The sequence below is a fragment of the Ochotona curzoniae genome, unplaced genomic scaffold (genome assembly GCF_017591425.1).
Source record: "Ochotona curzoniae isolate NIBS_2020 unplaced genomic scaffold, NIBS_Ocur_1.0 contig_2318, whole genome shotgun sequence".
In the NCBI taxonomy this organism is placed as follows: Eukaryota; Metazoa; Chordata; class Mammalia; order Lagomorpha; family Ochotonidae; genus Ochotona; species Ochotona curzoniae.
This window is the reverse complement of record NW_024465419.1, coordinates 13,240,783-13,260,950: the sequence shown is the minus strand read 5'-3', so window position 1 is coordinate 13,260,950 and position 20,168 is coordinate 13,240,783. Positions and strand designations below refer to the sequence as shown.

The 20,168-nt window shown below is 46.9% G+C and overlaps 1 protein-coding gene across 1 annotated transcript in view; it reads right to left on the bottom strand.

Moving 5' to 3' along the window:
• The window catches only part of SPAG1 (sperm associated antigen 1), a 68,623-nt gene extending 52,155 nt beyond the window's left edge, over positions 1–16,468 (bottom strand). Inside the window, exons 1-3 of the mRNA XM_040972644.1 lie at positions 16,329–16,468; positions 13,108–13,267; positions 2,824–2,949 (exon numbers count right to left, since the gene is read on the bottom strand). Coding sequence (XP_040828578.1) covers positions 2,824–2,949; positions 13,108–13,267; positions 16,329–16,468 — 426 coding nt within the window. The remainder of the gene's footprint in view (positions 1–2,823; positions 2,950–13,107; positions 13,268–16,328) is intronic.
• Positions 16,469–20,168: the final 3,700 nt, after the last annotated feature.

Genomic DNA, 20,168 nt, shown 5'->3' with positions numbered 1-20,168 from the left:
CCACTGGCCTACGCAAAAGCTGAGGCTGAAGGACATGCGTGGCTGGGTTAGGCTACAGTATCTACTGATGTGTTGGAGCAGTGGGTAAGCAATGTCAAGCTGGACCGTAGTACCCAGCAGAATGCCAGAGAAACCCGATCTAGGGGCAGATTCTGTTAGGCACTTGTGCTCCTCTGTGGGACTGCACTCACTGGTCTGTACAGAGACTGGAGGCAATAACAGCCCAAACCAGGATGGATCACAGAACTCATCTAATACTCGCAGGAGCTGAGACTGGGAGGAGGCCAGATAAGGCCAGGTTGCAGTACCCACTGGCACATGCAAAGTCTGGGACTGAGGGCAGACCAGGCCAAGCAGGATAGCTGCCTCCACTAGCACACATTGAGACCCAGGGCTGAAAGCAGGTCTGGTAGGGGAAGTTGGGACACTCATCTACTAGACTGTAGTTCCCATTGGGAAGCATCAGAGTGGGCCGGGCCAGGCAAGGTCGCAACACTCTCACCATTTGTATGGACTGGGTCTGGAGCCAGGCTGGGCAAGACCAAGCCACAGCACCCTCTGGCATGCACGAAAGCCAGGACAGGGTGCAGGAGATGCCTGGCTGGGTTAGGCTGTAACACCTGCCAGCAAGAGCTGAGGCTGCAGGTGGGCATGCTGGGTCGAAGCACCCACCAGCATGTGTAAGACCTGAGGCTGAAAATGGGCTTCCTAGGGGAATTCTGGAGACTCCTCTGCTGGGTTACAGCTCCCACTGGTGAATGTAAGAACCAATTCTGTGGGCAGACCACATTGGACATTATCATGCATTCAGGCTGGGACTGGGGGCAGGTCAGACTAGGTTAGGTTACAGCACCCTCTGGTACTCCTGAGAGCCAGAATGTACATTCAATGGGCTGGACTAGGCCAGGGTACCTGCCAGGTCTCATGAGAGCTGGGCCTGGGGGTGGCAAGGTTGGGTTAGACTGTAGTATCCATCGGTGAGAGCCAAAATGGGTGTGGGCCAGTCAGGCTAGGCTGCAGTACCATCAACGAGTGCCAGGACTGGGGGCTTGCCATAGCAGTCTGGGCATCAACACCCACTGGCACATGCCAGATTCATTGTTAGGGGGTGGGCTTAGTAGGGGAGCTTGGGGAACTCCCTTGTGAGACTGGGATTGCAAGCAGGGGTAGTCAGTGCAATATGGAATGTAGGCAACTCAAGCACCAACTCTACTCCTGTGCCCAACAACCAGCCCTCAACACCCAGCTTTTCTTGAAGTTAAAAGATATTCACAACATGGTGAGGAACTTTCCGCATACTTCCCATTTCCTATTTTTGGATCCAAAACAAAGTAATAGGTCTGTCCTCAAGGTCCAAGACTTAACAAGGCAAGTTTCTGTTTCAAAGTCCTTTTAAATTACACAGAAATGTCTCGCTGTGAGTGTGCACTGGCACAGTTGGATGGCATTGTCATGGTTTATACATCTTAACCAGCAGTATAGATTTTCATATAGTGAAAAAGACACAGCATTATTATTTTTTTTCAATAGCATTGACATCTGGACTCTGTGGAAGATCTCTGAGACCTTAAGGGTCTCCAGATCCATCACTTGAGACCCTGGTACTACTAGCCAACTTCACTGGACTACATACTCCTTGAGGGCAACAACCCAGTATTATTCACTGTTCACCTGTCAGAGCACTGACTTAGCACATGGGGGGAATCCATAAAGACAAATCCATTGGTTTCCAATAGTGACACTTTTATGTTATTATGCCGCTCAAATGACCTGTACTCAGGTATTGCTATTCCTAATGGGGTCCAGGAAGATAAACTATCAGAGATCAGAATGAAGAGGAGCTATGGGTATTTTTAAATAAATTGGAGGGGATACACATTCTGCATAGTGATTAAGAGGTCACTTGGGATGATCACACCCCATCTCAGAGTGCTGTGGTTGGAGTCCAAGCTCCACTTCCAATTTTAGCTTCCTGCTAATCTGTAACATTGGGAGACAGCGAGGTAATGGCTCAGTTACTTGGTTCCTGCCACACACATAGGAAATCTGGATGGAGCCCTGGCTTCAACAGCCTGGCTGTTGCAGCTATTTGGAGAATGAACCATTAGATATAAAATCCTCTTACTTTTTCCCTCTCCTCCTTCAAATAAAAAAAAAAAAAAAGAAAGAAAACCAAAGGGACTACTAGTGTGGTGGCTTAATTGGCTAATCCTCCCCCTCAAGTGCGAGGATCCAATACGGGCATTGATTTGTGTCCCAGCTGCTCCATTTCCCTCCAGCTCCATGCTTACGGCCTGGGGAAGCAGAAGACGGCTTAAGTCCTTGGGCCCCTGCACCCGAAGGCAGACCTGGAAGAAGCTTTTGGCTCTTGGCTTTGGATAGGCTCAGCTCTGGTCTTTACAAGCATTTAGGGGGTAAACCAAAAGATGGAAGATATTTCTCTGTCTCTTCTCTTAAATAGACCTTTAGGGGAGGAGAGGAAGTGAAGCAGAGAGGAGAGAAGGGAAGGAGACCTTATATGCTGTAAAAACCACTATGAATAGAAAGGATAGAACAGCCACAGGAAAAAAAGAGAAAAGGCAGCCATCCCAGGGTGCACCTCTTCAAAGGAAAGCTTGTTTACTTTCACCTCCAAGTACTGCACACAACTAACCAAGGAAGGTGATGGTGCCGCAAAGCCCAGGCAAAACATCCTCTGGTTGCTCCACTGGTTGGCTGCTCTGGTTAAAGTGAGACAACCTCATTGGTTGTTCCAAGCAAAGTGGGATAACCCCAGCCAACCGGCGCAACAGCCCTGTCCCAGCTCCAGCTGCAGAGGCCTACCTTGCCCACTTGCAGACAGCTGCTTGAACCACGAACAGGGGGCAGATTACCTTCCATGGGCACAGACTGTTCAGTCTCATGAAAGTGCATTCTATCTTCTTCTTTTTTAATTTCTGATACCCAACTCTGAGAAGAAAAGAGAAAAAAGAAGATAAATACCTACTCTGAAGCAGGCATGAGGAAGCACTTGACATTGTGGCTTCCTGTTGAGTCTGTTTTAGGTGACAGTATGTGCTTGCTGGAACACCCTTTCTACCTTTTCCAAGGCGGTAATGAATTCCCATGACACAGAATTGATCATCTTAACCACTTTTAAGCACAGTCCTCACTGTTAAGCACATCGATGTTTTTCTTCCCATTTTTATCTTGTGAGATCATATTCATAATCTCTTTCAGCAAGCTTCCCAATTGGGTTAAAAGTGTTGGCACTGCATGGGGAGGAGATCTGATAGAGAGGCTTGGAGAACTCTTTTGTCAGGACACAGTCCCTGCAGGTGAGTACAAGTACCAAACAACAGCCCAGACCAGACCCGGTTACAGTACCCGCTGGCACACATAGGGTCAAGTCAGGATGTGGGCTAGGATTGGCCCATTCATAACATCTATTGACATATCTGAGAACCAGGATGGGTTGCAGGATGGGCTAGCTCGGCTGCAACACCAGCCAGTTCACATGCCAAGGTAAGGCAAGCCATGCCAGTCTGGGCCAAGTGGGTACCAGGTCTGTGAGCCCTGGGGGCAGGAGATCCAGCAGAACCCAGGTCCTTGGGCCTGCCAGAGCAATGGGTCCAGATCCATAAGTCCTGGGGTCGGGGATCCGGTGGCATTCAGGTCGCTTGGCCCAAATCCTTAGGCTCACATGCAAGAACGCATCTTTTCCAGTATAAAAGGCAGTGCAATGGATAGCAGGCCCTGATGCACATGGAAAATATGGCAGCCCACTGGAGCCTGCAGAATACATCTGGTACAATAGCAGAAGAAAGAGAACGGAACAAATCATCCCAGCCAAACGTGACAATAAAAGTCTGGGTGAATGGAGACTTAAGGTTGACTATGTCAGTCAATGGACATTGGGAGGGCTTCCTCATCCTTGGCCTCTCAGAACTATCCAAACCACTTGGGCAGCACCCTCAGAGCATGCACCACATTGGGACCTTGGTTGATATTGGGTGGTGGTTACTCGACCCTGGGTACTGGGGTATTTGAGAGGCTGGGTGTGGCTTCTCCCTTTATCTTTCCCCTCCCCACAGAAACAGGAAGAAAAAGAATATTTGGAAACAATTATTTCACCCACATTTCCCTGTCCCTCAATCCATTCCACCCTGATCAACTATGTAAACATCAACAAAAATAAAAATAAAAAAGTTTAAAAATTTTTTTTAAAGGAAAAAGTGTATTAGCACTGCCCCCACACATTAACATACAGATTTTGAATCAATGATTTAGTGTTGATCCTCCTCACTTCAGAAACACCTTGAGGCCAGGACCCATGTCTCTATCTCGCCTGTGAGATGTGGTATGTGCGTTACAACAGGTTGGGCTATCATTGGTAATGCTAACATCCCATGTCAGAGCATCCGACCCAGTCCTGCTCTGCTTCTAACCCAGTCCTTGCTAGTGCCCCTGGGAAAGCAGCAGGATACGGCCCAAGTGCTTGTGTTCTTCTTGCCACCCATGCAGGAGAAGCAGATGGAGGTCTGGGCTCCAGGCTATGGCCTGGCCTGGCCCTGGCTATTGCAGCCATTTGGGGAGTAAAGTAGCAGGTGGAAGAGTCCGTCCTTTCTTCCTTCCTTCCTTCCTTCCTTCCTTCCTTCCTTCCTTCCTTCCTTCCTTCCTTCCTTCCTTCCTTCTTTGCTTTCTTTCTGTCTGTATCTCTCTTTCCCTCCCCTCCTCCTATCCTGCTATCTGTCACTTTACCCTTCAAGTCAATCCATCTGTAAAAAATCAATAAATGGCCTTGCTGTTGGGATGGTCATCTTCCAGTAATTTGCCAAGATGATGTTCACAAAAGAAAAGAGGAAAGGCACCAGATGCATGTTCTCAGACCTTTTAGAAAGCACGGTGTTGGACCCGGCGCGGTGGCACAGTGGTTAAGGTCCTCACCTTGCATGCCTGGGATCCCATATGGGCACCAGTTCTAATCCCGGCGGCCCCGCTTCCCATCCAGCTCCCTGCTTGTGGCCCGGGAAAGCAGTCGAGGACGGCCCAAAGCTTTGGGACCTTTGGAACCCTGCACCCACGTGGGAGACCCGGAAGAGGCTCCTGGCTTCAGATCGGCATAGCATCGGCCATTGTGCTCACTTGGGAAGTGAATCATCAGACGGGAGATCTTCCTCTGTCTCTCCTCTCTGTATATCTGCCTTTCCAAAAAAAAAATAAAATAAATCTTTAAAAAAAAAAAAAGAAAGCATGGTGTTGTCACTTTGGCCACATACATGCACATTCACAGCTACACATACCGCAGACATGAAAGGAAGGTGTGCTATTCACATGCCCTAAGAATGTTACAGTGCCAACTGCGAGCACCTATGAAGTACCAACATTACAATGCTGGCGTTGCTGTAAACAGACAAATTCAGGGCAAAATTCTTGCCAAGAGAATAATGTGTATATTGAGCATATTAAAACACTTTAAGAGCAGATGAAACAGATGAAGGAAAATGATCAGAATAAAACATGAAAACAGAGATAAGGGGTTTGGGGTTCAATTGAGAGGCCAGCCTGTTCTACCAGAGCAACCTATTTTGTCAGAACCCAGGGAAAAGGGCTGAAGCTGCTAGGATCAACTCACGATAAATGAGAGGGACAACAGGTGTAAAAAATACATATAAGATAGAGCCCAGGGTGGTGGCTCAATGGCTAAATTCTCACCTTATAAGTGCCAGGATACCACATGGATGCCGGTTCATGTCTTGGCTGCTCTACTGCCAATCCAGCTCCCTTCTTGTGGCCTAGGAAAGCAGTAGAGGATGGCCCAACACCTTAGGACCCTGTACCCATGTGAGACCCAGAAGAAGCTCCTGGCTCCTGGTTTCAGATCACTTCAGCACTGGCTGTTGCAACCATATGGAGAGTGAACCAGTGGACTGAAGATGTTTCTCTTTGTCTCTCCTTTTCTCCATAAATCTGATACACCTTTCCAATAAACAAATTTTAAGACCTCTGAACTATTAAAAATAATTAACTGAGTTGACACAACTAGCAGAAAAAACATTGAGTAAGGTTATTATCTTGGAAGTTGTTATTTGTTATTCAATAAATGATATTGAGAGACAAGTATACATCAGACGCCTTTATAAGCAACAAGCTATATTATCTTTCCTATCTGTGTAAAAAGACAGGGAGGATGTAAAGTAAGCAAAGAAAGTTAAAAGGAAAGACAAAGAATGACAAAGTAGGAAGTGAGTCAGAGAGAATAAGGAAAGAGGGAGAAGGGACACAGGACCGAGAGACTAGAGAGAGGGGAGGAGAAGGAAGTAATTCAGAGAAAGGATGCCCAGGGAGAAAGAAAGCAGACTTGGAAACCAGAACCAGCTTCTTGTGTCCTGGAAGTAAGAACAGAAACTCTGGACATAAAATGCAATTTTCTTTGATTTTTCTTTTTAGAAAGAGAAGGATTTTAGAGAGAGAAGGAAAGAAAAAGAGATGTTCCTTCTTCTGGCTCACTCCCCAGATAGCTGCAGCAGATGGAGCTTAACCTGTCGGAATCCAGTAGTTTCATCCAGGTCTCCTATGTGGATGCAGCAGTCCAAGTACGTGCTTGGGCCATCTTCCACTGCTTTCCCATGTCATAAACAGGGAGCTGGACGGGAAGTGGAACATGCAGAACATGAACCAACAACCATATGGGAATTCCATGCTGCAGGCAGAGGGTCAGTCTATAATGCCACCATGCCACTTGTGGATTAGCTACTAGGTTATCAAACACAAGACAATAAAATGGTGACCTGAGAAAACAGGAAGATTTTTAAAAATAGCATTCTGAATGAAAATACATAGACCTTAAAGTTGTTTTTAAAAGGTATTATTTTGGAGCCTCTGCTGTGACATAGCAGGTAGAGTTGTCACTTGCAGTGTTAACATCCCATACGGGCATGGGTTGATTCCCAGCTGCTTCATTTCCCATCCAGCTCCCTGTTGATGGCCCAAATGCTTAGGCCCCTGCACCCATGTGGGAGACAGAAGAAACTCCTGGCTCCTGGCTTTGGACCAGGCCAGCTCTGACCTCTGTGGCCATGTTGGGGAGTGAACCAGTGGATGAAAGAGCTCTGCCTCTGTTTCTCCCTCTCTCTTTGTAATTCTTCCTTTCAAATATATAAAAAATTTTAGGGCCCGGCGAGGTGGCGCAAGTGGTTAAAGGTCCTCGCCTTGCACGCCCGGGATCCCATATGGGCGCCGGTTCTAATCCCGGCAGCCCCGCTTCCCATCCAGCTCCCTGCTTGTGGCCCGGGAAAGCAGTCGAGGACGGACCAAAGCTTTGGGAACCTGCACCCGCGTGGGAGACCCAGAAGAGGCTCCTGGCTTCGGATCGGCATAGCATCGGCCGTTGCGCTCACTTGGGGAGTGAATCATCGGATGGAGGATCTTCCTCTCTGTCTCTCCTCTCTGTATATCTGCCTTTCGAATAAAAAAATAATAAAAATAAATCTTTAAAAAAAATTTTTAATGTTTTCAATCCCAGATATAGTATGCTTAAGAATAGAAGGTGAAACAGTACATTGTTCTCTAGTCCATTTAAAAACAATTTTACTTCCACTGCTGCTACAGGGAACACCAGGACCCCAAGTCAGCAATGGCAGAGCCACAGAGGGAAAAGCAGCTTAGGGATACCAGACTAACCTGGGATTTCACTCTTACATGTTAACGGGTGCAGCGTTTCATGGAGGCTACTACCGGTATTACAACAAGTACCTCCAGGCGCATCACCGAGGTGAGCACACTGCTGGCAGCTTAACTGCCCTCCCGATGGCAGTGCAAACAACACCGGCCAATGGGGAGAGCGCACTCCGTGCTCCTGACCAGACCTTACTGGCCCAGTTCTCCCTGGGGATGAACCCTACTAATGCAAAATTCTTTGCTACCCTAAGAACGAATGTGCAAGAGGAGAGATAACAATCATACAACCCATCAAAGCCAATCAATCAAGTCATCCATCAAAAACAAAACTTCACAGGAATGCTGAGGAAGCACAGGTCAACTACTCCATTCCCATCTACCTCCCTGCCTGTGACCTGGGAAGCAGTAGAGGACAGCCAAAGCCTTGGGACCCTGCACCTGCATGGGAGACCTGGAAGAAGCTCCTGGCTCTCCTGGCTTTGGCTCAGCTCAGCTCTGGCAGTTGTGGCCACTTGGGGAGTGAACCAGTGGATTGAAGATCTTTGTCTCTCCTTCTCTCTGCAAATCTGACTTTCCAATAAAAATAAATTTTATTTTAAAAAAATAAAAGAAAAACAAATACATCAATAGAAAATCAGAAAAAGGGACTTCTGACTTGACATAGTCAGGAACTGTATTTACCCTCTCGCATCCACTCTGGAAAGCTGGGTGAAAGATCTGCAACCTCAATTTCCAGACATGGGATAATAGGTAGTCCTCAACCCTGTTCTTTGATAAAACACAACCAAAGCAAGGTATGCCCTACAGGGCTCCAAGTTATTGCCTGGGGGGTTTCAGGGCTACAGCACTAAACTCTCACCAAATCCTAAAGACAGAGTTTGGGATCTTGGAGGCCAAGTCTGAAAGGATGCCACAGGCAAAGTCCTGAGGAGGGGGCAGCTAGACAGAAAGCTCCCAAGATAGGCTCTGCCGAGCTCCACGTCCTATTAAAGACATTGAACTCAGTCAGAGCCTTCCCTACCAAGAAAACCTGGATCCAGCTGCTGCCAGTAGTCCATTCCATCAAACACCTGAGCAGGGAATAATGCCAATGACACACCAACTTTTCTAGGAAATCAAGGAGGAGCACGTCGTAATTCCTGCTATGAAGCTAGCATTACCCTACCTCTAAAGGTAGACATTTAAAAATAATAATAGGGGGCAAAGAAGCCCAGCAGGACTTGGCACAGAGAACTCAGGAACTCAGTGGAAACCCTCTCAGGAACAGTAGTGGCTCAGGAGCGCTTTCAGCCTCAGGGAAGTGGAGCCAAGCCTGTCACACAGCAGTCTTTATTCATCAGGCACGATTGGCTGAGGAGCCATCCTCCGCAACACGAAAGCTCCCTGCAGTGCAGCTCAGCTGGCCACCCAGCACATGAGCTCTAGCCAGCTCCCTGATCTGACAAGCAGAGGCAGAGCCAGAGTGCCCAAGAGGAAGAACAAACAAGCAAAGAGGCCTGTCCTGCATTTCTAGTTATTTCCTTGCACGAGTCTTTCACATGTTTTGCTCGGTGGGAGGGTAGTGCACAGCCTCGGGGGTGGGTGTGCACCTGCAAAGAGGTTGTGGGTGGTGATTTCCTCTCAATAAAGGACATACTTTTCATGCATGAAAAAAAAATAATAGGGCTAAACATGGTAGCCTAGTGGCTAAAGTCCTCACCTTGTACATGCCAGGATCCCAAATGGCAACAGTTTTAATCCCAGCAGCCCGCTTCCAATCTAGCTCCCTGCATGAGAAAGCAGTAGAGGATGGCCCAAAGCCTTAGGGCCCTGCATCCACGTGGGAGACCCAGAGGAGTCTCCTGGCTCCTGGCTTCAGATTGGCTCAGCTCCAACCATTGTAGCTACTTGAGGAGTGAACCAGCAGATGGAAGATCTTCCTCTCTGTCTCTCCTTCTCTCTGTATATCTGTCTTTCCAATTAAAAATAAATCTTAATAATAATAATAAAACCAGTATCACTTATGAAGATAGACACAAAAGTCCTTCATAGAATATTGGCCAACCGGGCCCGGCGCGGTGGCGCAAGTGGTTAAAGGTCCTCACCTTGCACGCCCGGGATCCCATATGGGCGCCGGTTCTAATCCAGGCAGCCCCACTTCCCTTCCAGCTCCCTGCCTGTGGCCTGGGAAAGCAGTCGAGGACAGCCCAAAGCTTTGGGACCCTGCATCCACGTGGGAGACCCAGAAGAGTCTCCTGGCTTCGGATCGGCATAGCATCGGCCCGTTGCGCTCACTTGGGGAGTGAATCATCGGATGGAAGATCTTCCTCTCTGTCTCTCCTTTCTGTATATCCGCCTTTCGAATAAAAAAATAATAAAAATAAATCTTTAAAAAAAAAAAAAGAATATTGGCCAACCAAATCCAGCAAGATATGATTCACAGGGTGTATCCCAGAATGAAAGGTTAGTAATACATTTGAAAACAGTCTATATAGTTAACCATAATGTACAGAATACAAAGAAAGCCTTGGTCACACCAAGAAACACTGGGAAAGCATTTCACAACATTGAAAAGTTAACAATCCAACAATTAACAATTAACAATCTAAAGTTAATTGGTACTTAATGGTAAAGGCTGGATGATTTCTCTGTAAGACCAGGAAGCAGGCAAGGATTATCTGCTCTATTTCTAGTCAGTGTTACACTGGAGGTTCTAACCAGTTCAACAGGCAAGTCAAAATTAAAGGGGAAAAGGGGAAAGGGGCAGCCAGATTGGAAATAGAGCAGATTCCTATCTTTTATTTAATTATCCATATATTTATTTATTTATTTTTAAAGATTTATTTTATTTTTATTCGAAAGGCGGATATACAGAGAGGAGAGACAGAGAGGAAGATTCTCCATCTGATGATCCACTCCCCAAGTGAGCGCAACGGCCGATGCTATGCCGATCCGAAGCCAGGAGCCTCTTCTGGGTCTCCCATGAGGGTACAGGGTCCCAAAGCTTTGGGCCATCCTCGACTGCTTTCCCAGGCCACAGGCAGGGAGCTGGATGGAAAGCAGGGCCGCCGGGATTAGAACTGGTGCCCATATGGGATCCCGGGCGTGCAAGGTGAGGACCTTAACCACTGTGCCACCTCGCCGGGCCCCCATATATTTATTTGAGAGGCAGAAATGAGAAAGAGAAACACCAACCTCATTCCTCCGTTCACCCCTCCACTGTCCACTGCAACCCAGGGTTAGGCCAGGTCATCCCAGGCCTCTCATGTGGGTGGCAGACACTCAGCTCCTTTAACTGTCACTGGACACTGGAATCAGCAGCAGAGTGGGGACTAGAACCCAGGCCCTGTCAAAGGTATGCGTGTCCCAAGTAGCAGCCCAACTGCCCGCTCAAATGTCTGCCCTACGAGTAAATCTCATTTACAGACATGATCCTGCAAATGGAAAATAGCATAAATATAATTTTTTAAAAATCTCCTAGAATTAAAAGATGAATTTAATTAGACTGTAAGAAACAAGGTCGATAATGTAGTAACCAATATATGTCACTTTTTCTTTATCCAGTCATCAGCTGATGGACAACTGGGTTAATAGCTATTATGAATTGGGGTGCAATAAACATGGATGGATGGCTAAAATTATTAAGTAACCAAATAACTAAAAACATGCAATATAAGATTGAAATTCCACTGATATAATCAAACTTACAGAAACAGAAAGCAGAACAATGGGTTTTCAAAAGGAGCTGTTGCTTGGGAATAGATCTTCAAGGTGAGAAAGTTTTGGAAATTAGTTGTGTAACAATGTGACTACACACTACAGAACTGCATACTTCAAAATAGTAAGTTATATGTTAAATGGCACAGTGGCATAGCACACTGACCCTCTACCTGCAGCACCAACATCCCATACGGGCACTGGTTCTTGTCTTGGCCGCTCCACTTCCCACCCAGCTATCTACTGATAGTTTGGCCATCAGTGAAGAATGGTTCAAGTCCTTGGGCACCAGCACTCATGTGGCAGGCCCAATAGGGGCTCCTGGCTCCTGGCTTCAGATCAGCTCAGCTTTAGCCTTTGCAGCCATTTGGGAGTGAACCAGCAGATGGAAGACCTCTCTCTCTGCCACCCGGGATGCACGTGAGCAGGGAACTGGAAACAGGAGAAGAAGCAGAGGCTCAAACCCAAGCAGGCCACTGTGGGACCTGGCTCCAGCATCCAACATCAGAGGTGCTGGGTTTGAGTCTCAGCTTTACTCCACTTCTAGTTCCTATTCAGGTGCATGCTGGGAGGCAGCAGGTGATGACTCAATTGGTAATACTCTTCTCAGAAGTGCCAGGATCCCACATGGGCCCCAGTTCAATCACAGCTGCTCTACTTCCCATCCAGCTCCCTGCTTGTGGCCTGGGAAAGCCGTAGAGGACAGCCCAAGTCCTTGAGTTGCTGGATCCACATTGAAGACTCTGAAGAGGCTCCTGGCTCCTGACTTCAGATCAGCTCAGCTCTGGCAGCTGCAGCCATTTGGAGAGGAAAACAACGAATGAACGATCTTTCTGCCTGTCTCTCCTCTCTGTAAGTCTGCCTTTCCAATCAAAATAAAACAAATCTTTACAAACTTCCTAAAGAAACACGTTTTAAGAAATACTGTGTATACTTTGATCAACTTCCTGATGACCATAATTACAATATGCAGTGAGCAGCACTCCCCAACGGGCATTCTGAGACACTGCCGCTGGCAACTGTGATGGCACAACTTCTCTGAGAATATAAAAATACACTTCCAAAGCCTAAAATGCCCAAATCCTTTCATGAGGCTCTTTCAGTTCTAATATTTTATCCCAAGGAAATAACCAGAAATGTGCAAAAACAAATTATAAATAAGTTTATAAGTCATTCTTCTATTTATAGAAGCTGCCGACATTGCAGTTTACAGGAAGGAAGATTATTCAGCCATGTAAAAGCACGCGCTACACATGCACACACCCCCAAAATCTCAGTAGTCTCTTTGGTGTAAGAAACAAGCAAGGGGCTGACGCTGTGGCACATCAGGTTAAGCCGCTATCTCACAATGCCAGTAAACCGTATTGATGCCAACTCTAGTCCCGGGTGCTCCACTTCCAGCCCAGCTCTTTGCTAGTAAGACGCCTGGAAAAGCAGAGGCTAACCCAGATGTTCGGGTTCCCACCTGCACGTGGAGCCCAGCACCAGGTGCTGCAGCCATTTGGGGAACGAGCCAGTGGGTGGAGGATCTCTCTCTGTCTGTCCCACTCTCTTTCTCTCTGTAATTCTGCCTTTCGAGTAAATGAATATATGTTCAAAACAAAAACAAAAAGTAATCGAATAACTGATACTAAGTAAATAACACCAAGAGCCCTTGACTGTCAAACAGGAAGTCTAGGCTTGTAGTGAGCAGACGTGTGAACATGCAAATGCCATGATGACACCTATCAACCTCAAGATTCACTCAAATACCTTCATGTCACGGTCAATTTGGTCCCATTCTTCTGCTGTAAAGCTGGCTGCTGTGGCTGCAGGTTTGTCTTTCCGCAGAGCTCTGCTTTCAGGAGCCAAGGCTTGAAGACGCTTTTCACAAAATTCTGTAAGTTCAGGATAATATCCTTCCTCGCCAGACCTTGGAAAACAAAAACCTCAGAGTCCAGCACCTGACAGAGCAGTGCTCCCAAGTGGGGTAAGGCTGGGCAGGGCAGGCCAGCTGGGAGCCTCGGGTTCCCATGGCGATCTCAAAGTGACAAGGTGGGCTGCTGCCTTCAAAATTCAAAACCAAGGAATTTTAACCTAATCCATGTTTTTATGACCCCTTCTCTGCACAGAGCTCAAGCATATTATGTATCAAAATGAACTTACTTTTAAACCCCATTTTCCACAAATATTTTGAATACCCCAGCAGCTAAGGGGCAAACCATGAAGAAAATAATGAACTCCAAAGAAATCATCATGTGCTTTGTTCCTTTTTTTATCTTGAATTTTATGGTACAATTCCATAAGGTCTGCGATTCCCCACTCCCAAATTTCCACCTCCCGACTGATTTTCCCCATATTATTACAGTAGTATAGTCCTTCATAAGGAGTCATGGGTCCATCAGTCCACACACACTTGGAAAAGTGGAATAGGCTACGTTCTGTCACCTCACAGGTGAATATTCATTTTGTGCATGAGCTCATTTCAAAACTATGAATGTATAATTGTGTTTTAGAAACAGGCAAAAACAGAATTTGGAATTCCTTTGCAAGGAGAAATTTCTGTTCACAGTCCAGCGGTTTTTGTTTTGTTTTTGCTGGAAACTTCCAGCAGCTGCTCCAGGTTGTTAGCCCACAAGGCAAACTCCCTGACTACCTGCATTACCACCAGCCAGCTGGCTCCTTCACAACTTTTTCCTGGGGCCTGTGCTGCTCCAGTGGGGGCAACCCTGCTCTGATCCAGCATCCCACCAAGAGCCCAGGAAAAGCAGCGGAAGACAGCCCAAGTGTTTGTATGTGAGAAAACTAGAAGAAGCTTTTGGCTTTGGCACTGCCATGTCCGGATTGTTAAGGCCATCTGCGGAGTGAACTAACAGATGGTAGAACTCTAATGTTCTCTAATAAAACATGTTTTAAAAATCTCTCGCTCAGGACAGCCCAAAGCTTTGGGACCCTGCACCCATGTGGGAGACCCTAAAGAAGCTCCTGGCTCCTGCCTTCAGATTGGCTCAGCTCCAACCATTGCAGCCATTTGGGGAGTGAACCATCAGACGGAAGATCTTCCTCTCTGTCTATTCTCCTTTCTGTATATCTTCCTTTCCAATAAAAATAAATAAATCTTAAAAAAAAATTCTCACTCATTAGTATGGTGTTGGGTTTGTGAGCCCCAGGGGTAGGAGATCTGGCAATGCTTGGGATGCTTGGCCTGGGTCCTTGGACTCACCTGCAAGAATATGTTATACTTGGGCCCAGCGGCACAGCCTAGCGGCTAAAGTCCTCACCTTGAATGCGCTGGGATCCCATATGGGCGCCGGTTCTGGTTCCGGCAGTTCCACTTCCCATCCAGCTCCCTGCTTGTGGCCTGGGAAAGCAGTCGAGGATGGCCCAAAGCTTTGGGACCCTGCACCTGTGTGGGAGACCCGGAAGAGATTCCTGGTTCCTGGCTTCAGATCGGCACAGTACCGGCCATTGCACTCACTTGGGGAGTAAATCGTCAGACGGTAGATCTTCCTCTCTGTCTCTCCTCTCTGTATATATGACTTTGTAATAAAAATAAATAAATCTTTAAAAAAAAGGAATATGTTCTACTTAATAAAAATGGCAGAGCGGTGGACACAGGCCCTGTTGTAAAAGAACATGGCAGCTCCTTTGGTGCCATAGCAGAAGAAGGAGCACAGAACTAACTGGACAACTACCCCAGTCAAACGATGGCAGCAAAATATCTCAGTGAATGGAGCCAGTGGACATTGGGAGGACAACATCATCCTCAGATTGGTGAAATCAGCAGCATTTCAGAACTATCCAAACCACCTGGACAGAACCCTCGGAATATGTACACATTGAGACTCTGGGTGGATATGAGGTGGTGGTTCCTCATCCCTGGGGACTGGGATGTGTGGAAAGTCATCAGTGGTTCCCCCTTTCTCACCATCCCCCAGAAACAACAAAAAGAAATAGCAAATTTGGAAGCAATGAGTTCACCCAATTTTCCCTAAGCCTTAATCCTTCCCAACCTGATCAACCATAGAATCATTATAAAAAATAAAATTTATAAAAAATTTTAAAGAATAAAAACAAGCATTCCACTAAGAGAGCCCGGGGCCGGTGGGGGGGGGGGGTATCTCATTCTTGCTCTCTCTCTCACACTCCTAGGCCCTTCCTCAAATTTTCTGAAGCAGCATCTCTAGAAGTGAAGCCCTTAAGTGTGCATTAAAAAAAAAAAAAAAAAAAGGTTTATTTATTTTTATTGGAAAAGCAGATTTACAGAGAGGAGAGACTGAAAGATCTTTCATCCACTGGTTCACTCCCCAAGTGGCCACATCAGCTGGAGCTGAGCCAATCCGAAGCCAGGAGCTAAGAACTTCTCCTGGATCTCCCATGTGGTCTTCCATGTGCAGGATCCCAAGGACTTGAGCCATCCTCTACTGCTTTCCCAGGCCACAAACAGGGAGCTGGGTGGGAAGTGAAGCAGCTAGGATACAGACTAGCATCCATATGGGATCCTGGCATATGCAAGGTGAGGACTTTAGCCTCTAGGCTACCATACTGGGCCCTCAAGTGTACATTTTAAACAACCACATTTGATGGACGCTAAGGTTGGATGTGGCTGCCATGGGTCTCTACTAGAGGGCCCTAACTCCCCACCTTACCCTCAGGCCATCAGTCACATGCCCTCTCTGCCCACCGAGCTTAACAGCATGAGGCTGGTCAGTCAGCTTTACCCCCTGATAGCTGCCTCCATAGCTCCCATCCCTTCTACTAGAAAAATCTGGAAGAAGCAAAACCAAAGGAAACAAACAAGCAAACAAAATACTCTCTTGAGAACCACTTAACCAGAACCCTCCAAGCTCACATGGAATTAAAAAGAACAAGCAATCTCAGGGTTGGGAAATGTCTCCCACGTTTCTCATACAGACCTCTTGCCACTCCAACTTTCAGAAAGGCAAGCACATTTGAACTTGCCATTTGAAACATGAAGTGCCTTTGAGACTTACCTGAGCACGCACAGGATTTTCTCCAGGTGTTTCACATCTGAGCATTTCTCAATGTACTTGAAATCCAGATGCTCAATGGGAATTTTAAATGTTTTTGTCGTTCCAAAACCCCACAAGGGCGGACACTCTTTGGCAGTCATGGCTGAAACACAGCAGAGGAAGGCAGTTATGAACCAAACATGTATACAGAATGCCCAATTTGGATGGTAGCAACTTTCTAGGCCCTTCTCTAGGAGGCGGAAGAACCCTATTCCCTCTGATCAGTTAACGTGTAGGGTGTTAAATTACTACAGATCCCACCTGGATTAGCTCCAGCAAAACTAAACGAAGCTGGACTTCAATGGCATGGTAGGTTTGGGTGTTCAAGCTATTTAAAATATCTTTCAGGATTGGTTAGGAATGATGTTTTTCTGCTTTTGCTGATTGCTAAGCATCTTTGGGGCTCAGCACAAGTATAAACAACATCCTCTCTGATTCTTTCCATGACAGTTCTTTATTCCCCGCCTTCTTCCATTCCTTTCCACTCACCCCCATCAATGAACAGCTGCTGGTACTGTATTCTTACAACAAGAACAAGAACAACAAAAACCAGAAAACAACTCATACATTTGAAAATCACATGGGGAAGGGGCACAAAGAGAGAAAGGGAGAGACAGAGATTTTCCATTTGCGGATTCACTCCCCGGTTAGTCACAATTGCCAGGCCTGTGCCTTTTAGAAACCAGGACCTTCATCTCCCCTGGAAGTGCCAGGGGCCCAACAACTTAGGCCATTTATTGTTGTTTTCCCCAGGCCATCAGTAAGAAGCTGGATCAGATGTGGAATAGTCAGGACAAGAATCAGAACTCATATGAGTCACAGGAAGCAGCTTTACCCACTACACCATAACACCGACCTCCGGATCTGTGTTCTAACAGCACTCTGTACATCTCTCCCACAGCACTCAGCATATAAAATATCTGTGTTCCTTCCAGATTGTGAGAGATCCTACTTTATTCATGACAGATAAATAAAGAGGCAAGACACCTTTGCTTTTAAAATTGAAAGGCAGAGTGACAATGAAGGACATAGCGTTCGGAATTTTCACCATTAACCCAAGACATGAGAGAGATCACATGAAAATTTGTGGGCCTTTTATTTTGATCAGGTCAAGACAAAAATCCAAGCAGCAGCAGTCATTCTGCTTAGCATTGGGGGCTATTTGCAATTTTCAGGGAAAAAGATCATACTGAAGAGAGGGTTACCAATGGGTTTGGAACCTCCATGTAGGATGAGACAACGGTCAGGGGCAGGTGGGGCGAGGCAGAGGTAATCATTGTAGTCCCCATGTTTGTGGATCCTGCCTGGGCTGATAGCAGGGCCACTCCTGCAATGACCACGCATGGCGTGCCCCGACTTTTGACATAAACTTTGGGCCCAGGCTAGACAAGGCAGCAGGGAGCAATTCTCTCTTTCTCGCCGGTTCATTATCTCTACTTTGCTGCTTAGATGGGATCTCAGAATTCTCAAGTGACTCCAGAGAGAGAATTGCTGGTGCTGCAAGTGGGGATTAGCTTGCTATACCACTGCACCAGTCCCACAGTGTCATTATTTGTAAGAAACTATTGCACCAGAACCCATTGAGTGATTACTTTAAAAATAATAAGAAGGTGGGCCCAGCGCAGTGGTGCAGTGGTTAAGGTCCTCGCCTTGCACGCCCGGGATCCCATATGGGCGCCGGTTCTATCCCGGCAGCCCCACTTCCCTTCCAGCTCCCTGCCTGTGGCCCAGGAAAGCAGTCGAGGACAGCCCAAAGCTTTGGGACCCTGCACCCGCGTGGGAGACCCAGAAGAGGCTCCTGGCTTCGGATCAGCATAGCATCGGCCGTTGTGCTCACTTGGGGAGTGAATCATTGGACGGAAGATCTTCCTCTCTGTCTCTCCTCTCTGTATATCCGCCTTTCCAATAAAAAATAATAAAAATAAATCTTTAAAAATAATAATAAGAAAAAGGCATCTATTTTAGAAATATAAGATGCACTTATTTATTTGAAAGATATGGTTACACAGGGAGAGATAATTAACAGCCTGCCCTCCAACATGTAGGGTTCCTATTACAAGAATAACTTAAGGGGGTGGAAATCAAAGGAAAGTAAGAAAAATCTGTAAGATGATGCTGCCCAGAGTAGAATAGGTTGCGTGAGAACTGTTCAGGACAGGGAGGTCATTGATGAAAGGGATTTCAGCAGCTCACAGAATTAAATTGATTGCCTGAATAGAAGGGCTCTTGCAATCCTCGATGTTTCATAATTTAAATAAGATTCAGTAAAAAACATGAAAGAGCTGTCTTTTATCTAACCAAAGGATTTCATTCTAAACAGTGTCTTAACCCTTCCGAGAGTCCTTTTTGAAAACCACCATACTCCTGTTTTTCCCTTGTAGGATATTTATAGACTACAAAATGTTAATTTTCAAGTTCCAAGAAACACATACATGCACATGAATTACAGTTTTTGTTCTCCTTAAAACTCTTTCACACCTGGTTGCCAATTTCTCTCATTCGGAAAAGCTTCTGCTTCAGTCGGATTTCTTTTCTTCACCGGTCATTCCCTGTAAAGCAGCTTGTTAGCAACACCTGCAAGGCCAGCCGCTATGGGCTTCAATGATGCGAAAACCCGAGGAATGGCCCAAGGACGCATCTTTGTGGCATCCACAGGACAGAGGTCCAAGCAAATGGCATCCTGGAGCCCTAGCAACGGTTTCTATGTACAGCGCCACCGGAGAGGCGGCCGGGCTAGGGACAGGCTCGGATCCCTGCGGGCTCCAAAGCTAATACCCTCTGGTCTCTACGGCGGACACAGCTGGGAGACACCCACAATCTCGCGTGGGGTCGTCTCACCTGCACTGCCCGCGGCGGCGGACCGCCAGTCGGATCAGCAGGCTCCCTCCCACTCCGATGAGACGGGGGTGTGGGGGACCTCTCTGCCTGTAGCTTCACTTCTGTCCCCAGAGGGAAGGTACAGACTTCATTCCCGGGTGACAGCTACACTCGCGAACACTTACCTGACCCTGTGACTTGCGGTGCCAGCGGCTACGGGAAACCCAGGGCGAGCCCGACCTCCAGGGTCGCTGTCCCACCAGGCTCCTCCCAGCCCTGCCGCCCGCCCGCCCGCCCGCTGATTGGCCGCACCGGCCCCCACGTCCCCCGAGCTTGCCTTTCTCGGGACAAGGAACACCTGGGCTGATCAAGTTGAAAATGTGAGCGTTTCCCTTCCTCTAATTTGTTTGAGGGTGAGTTAAAGCTCCTGTTAACTGTTGTTATTCTGTACTGCTGTGCTGCCTGCTAGATAAATTAAAATTTGAGAGCCTGCATAGCAACCTCAATTTACTTATCCCTTCCCCCTTTAAACAACAGTGAATAGAAGATAAATTTGTTTCTTCTTTCATTTCCTGCAATCCTCATTTTCTATGGGGAAAGAGGTTGTATGATTTCAGGTGGTAACAACCACTTACATCTAATGGTCCCTGACCAACTACAGTTCACCTGGCCATGATAAAATCCTGGAAGAGCATGACATCACCAACCCAAGGAAGATGATTCAGGAGCACCACGGAGCAACCAGGAATCTGAATAACAACCGCTCATCCCCAATTTCACTGTCTAAGAACTTTCTCCTCTAACTGACAGGCGCCTGGGAACTAAGTAATGGCTTCCTAGTTCTTTGCTGCTTTGTCATAAACACCTATTTTTTCCCCACCACTCCCATATCCGTGATTTGCTTTCTGTTGGGTGAGTAGACTCAGGTCGGGAGGTGGGGGGCAGTCCTACAGCAGCTTCTCCAACTAATATGGAGGTTTGTCT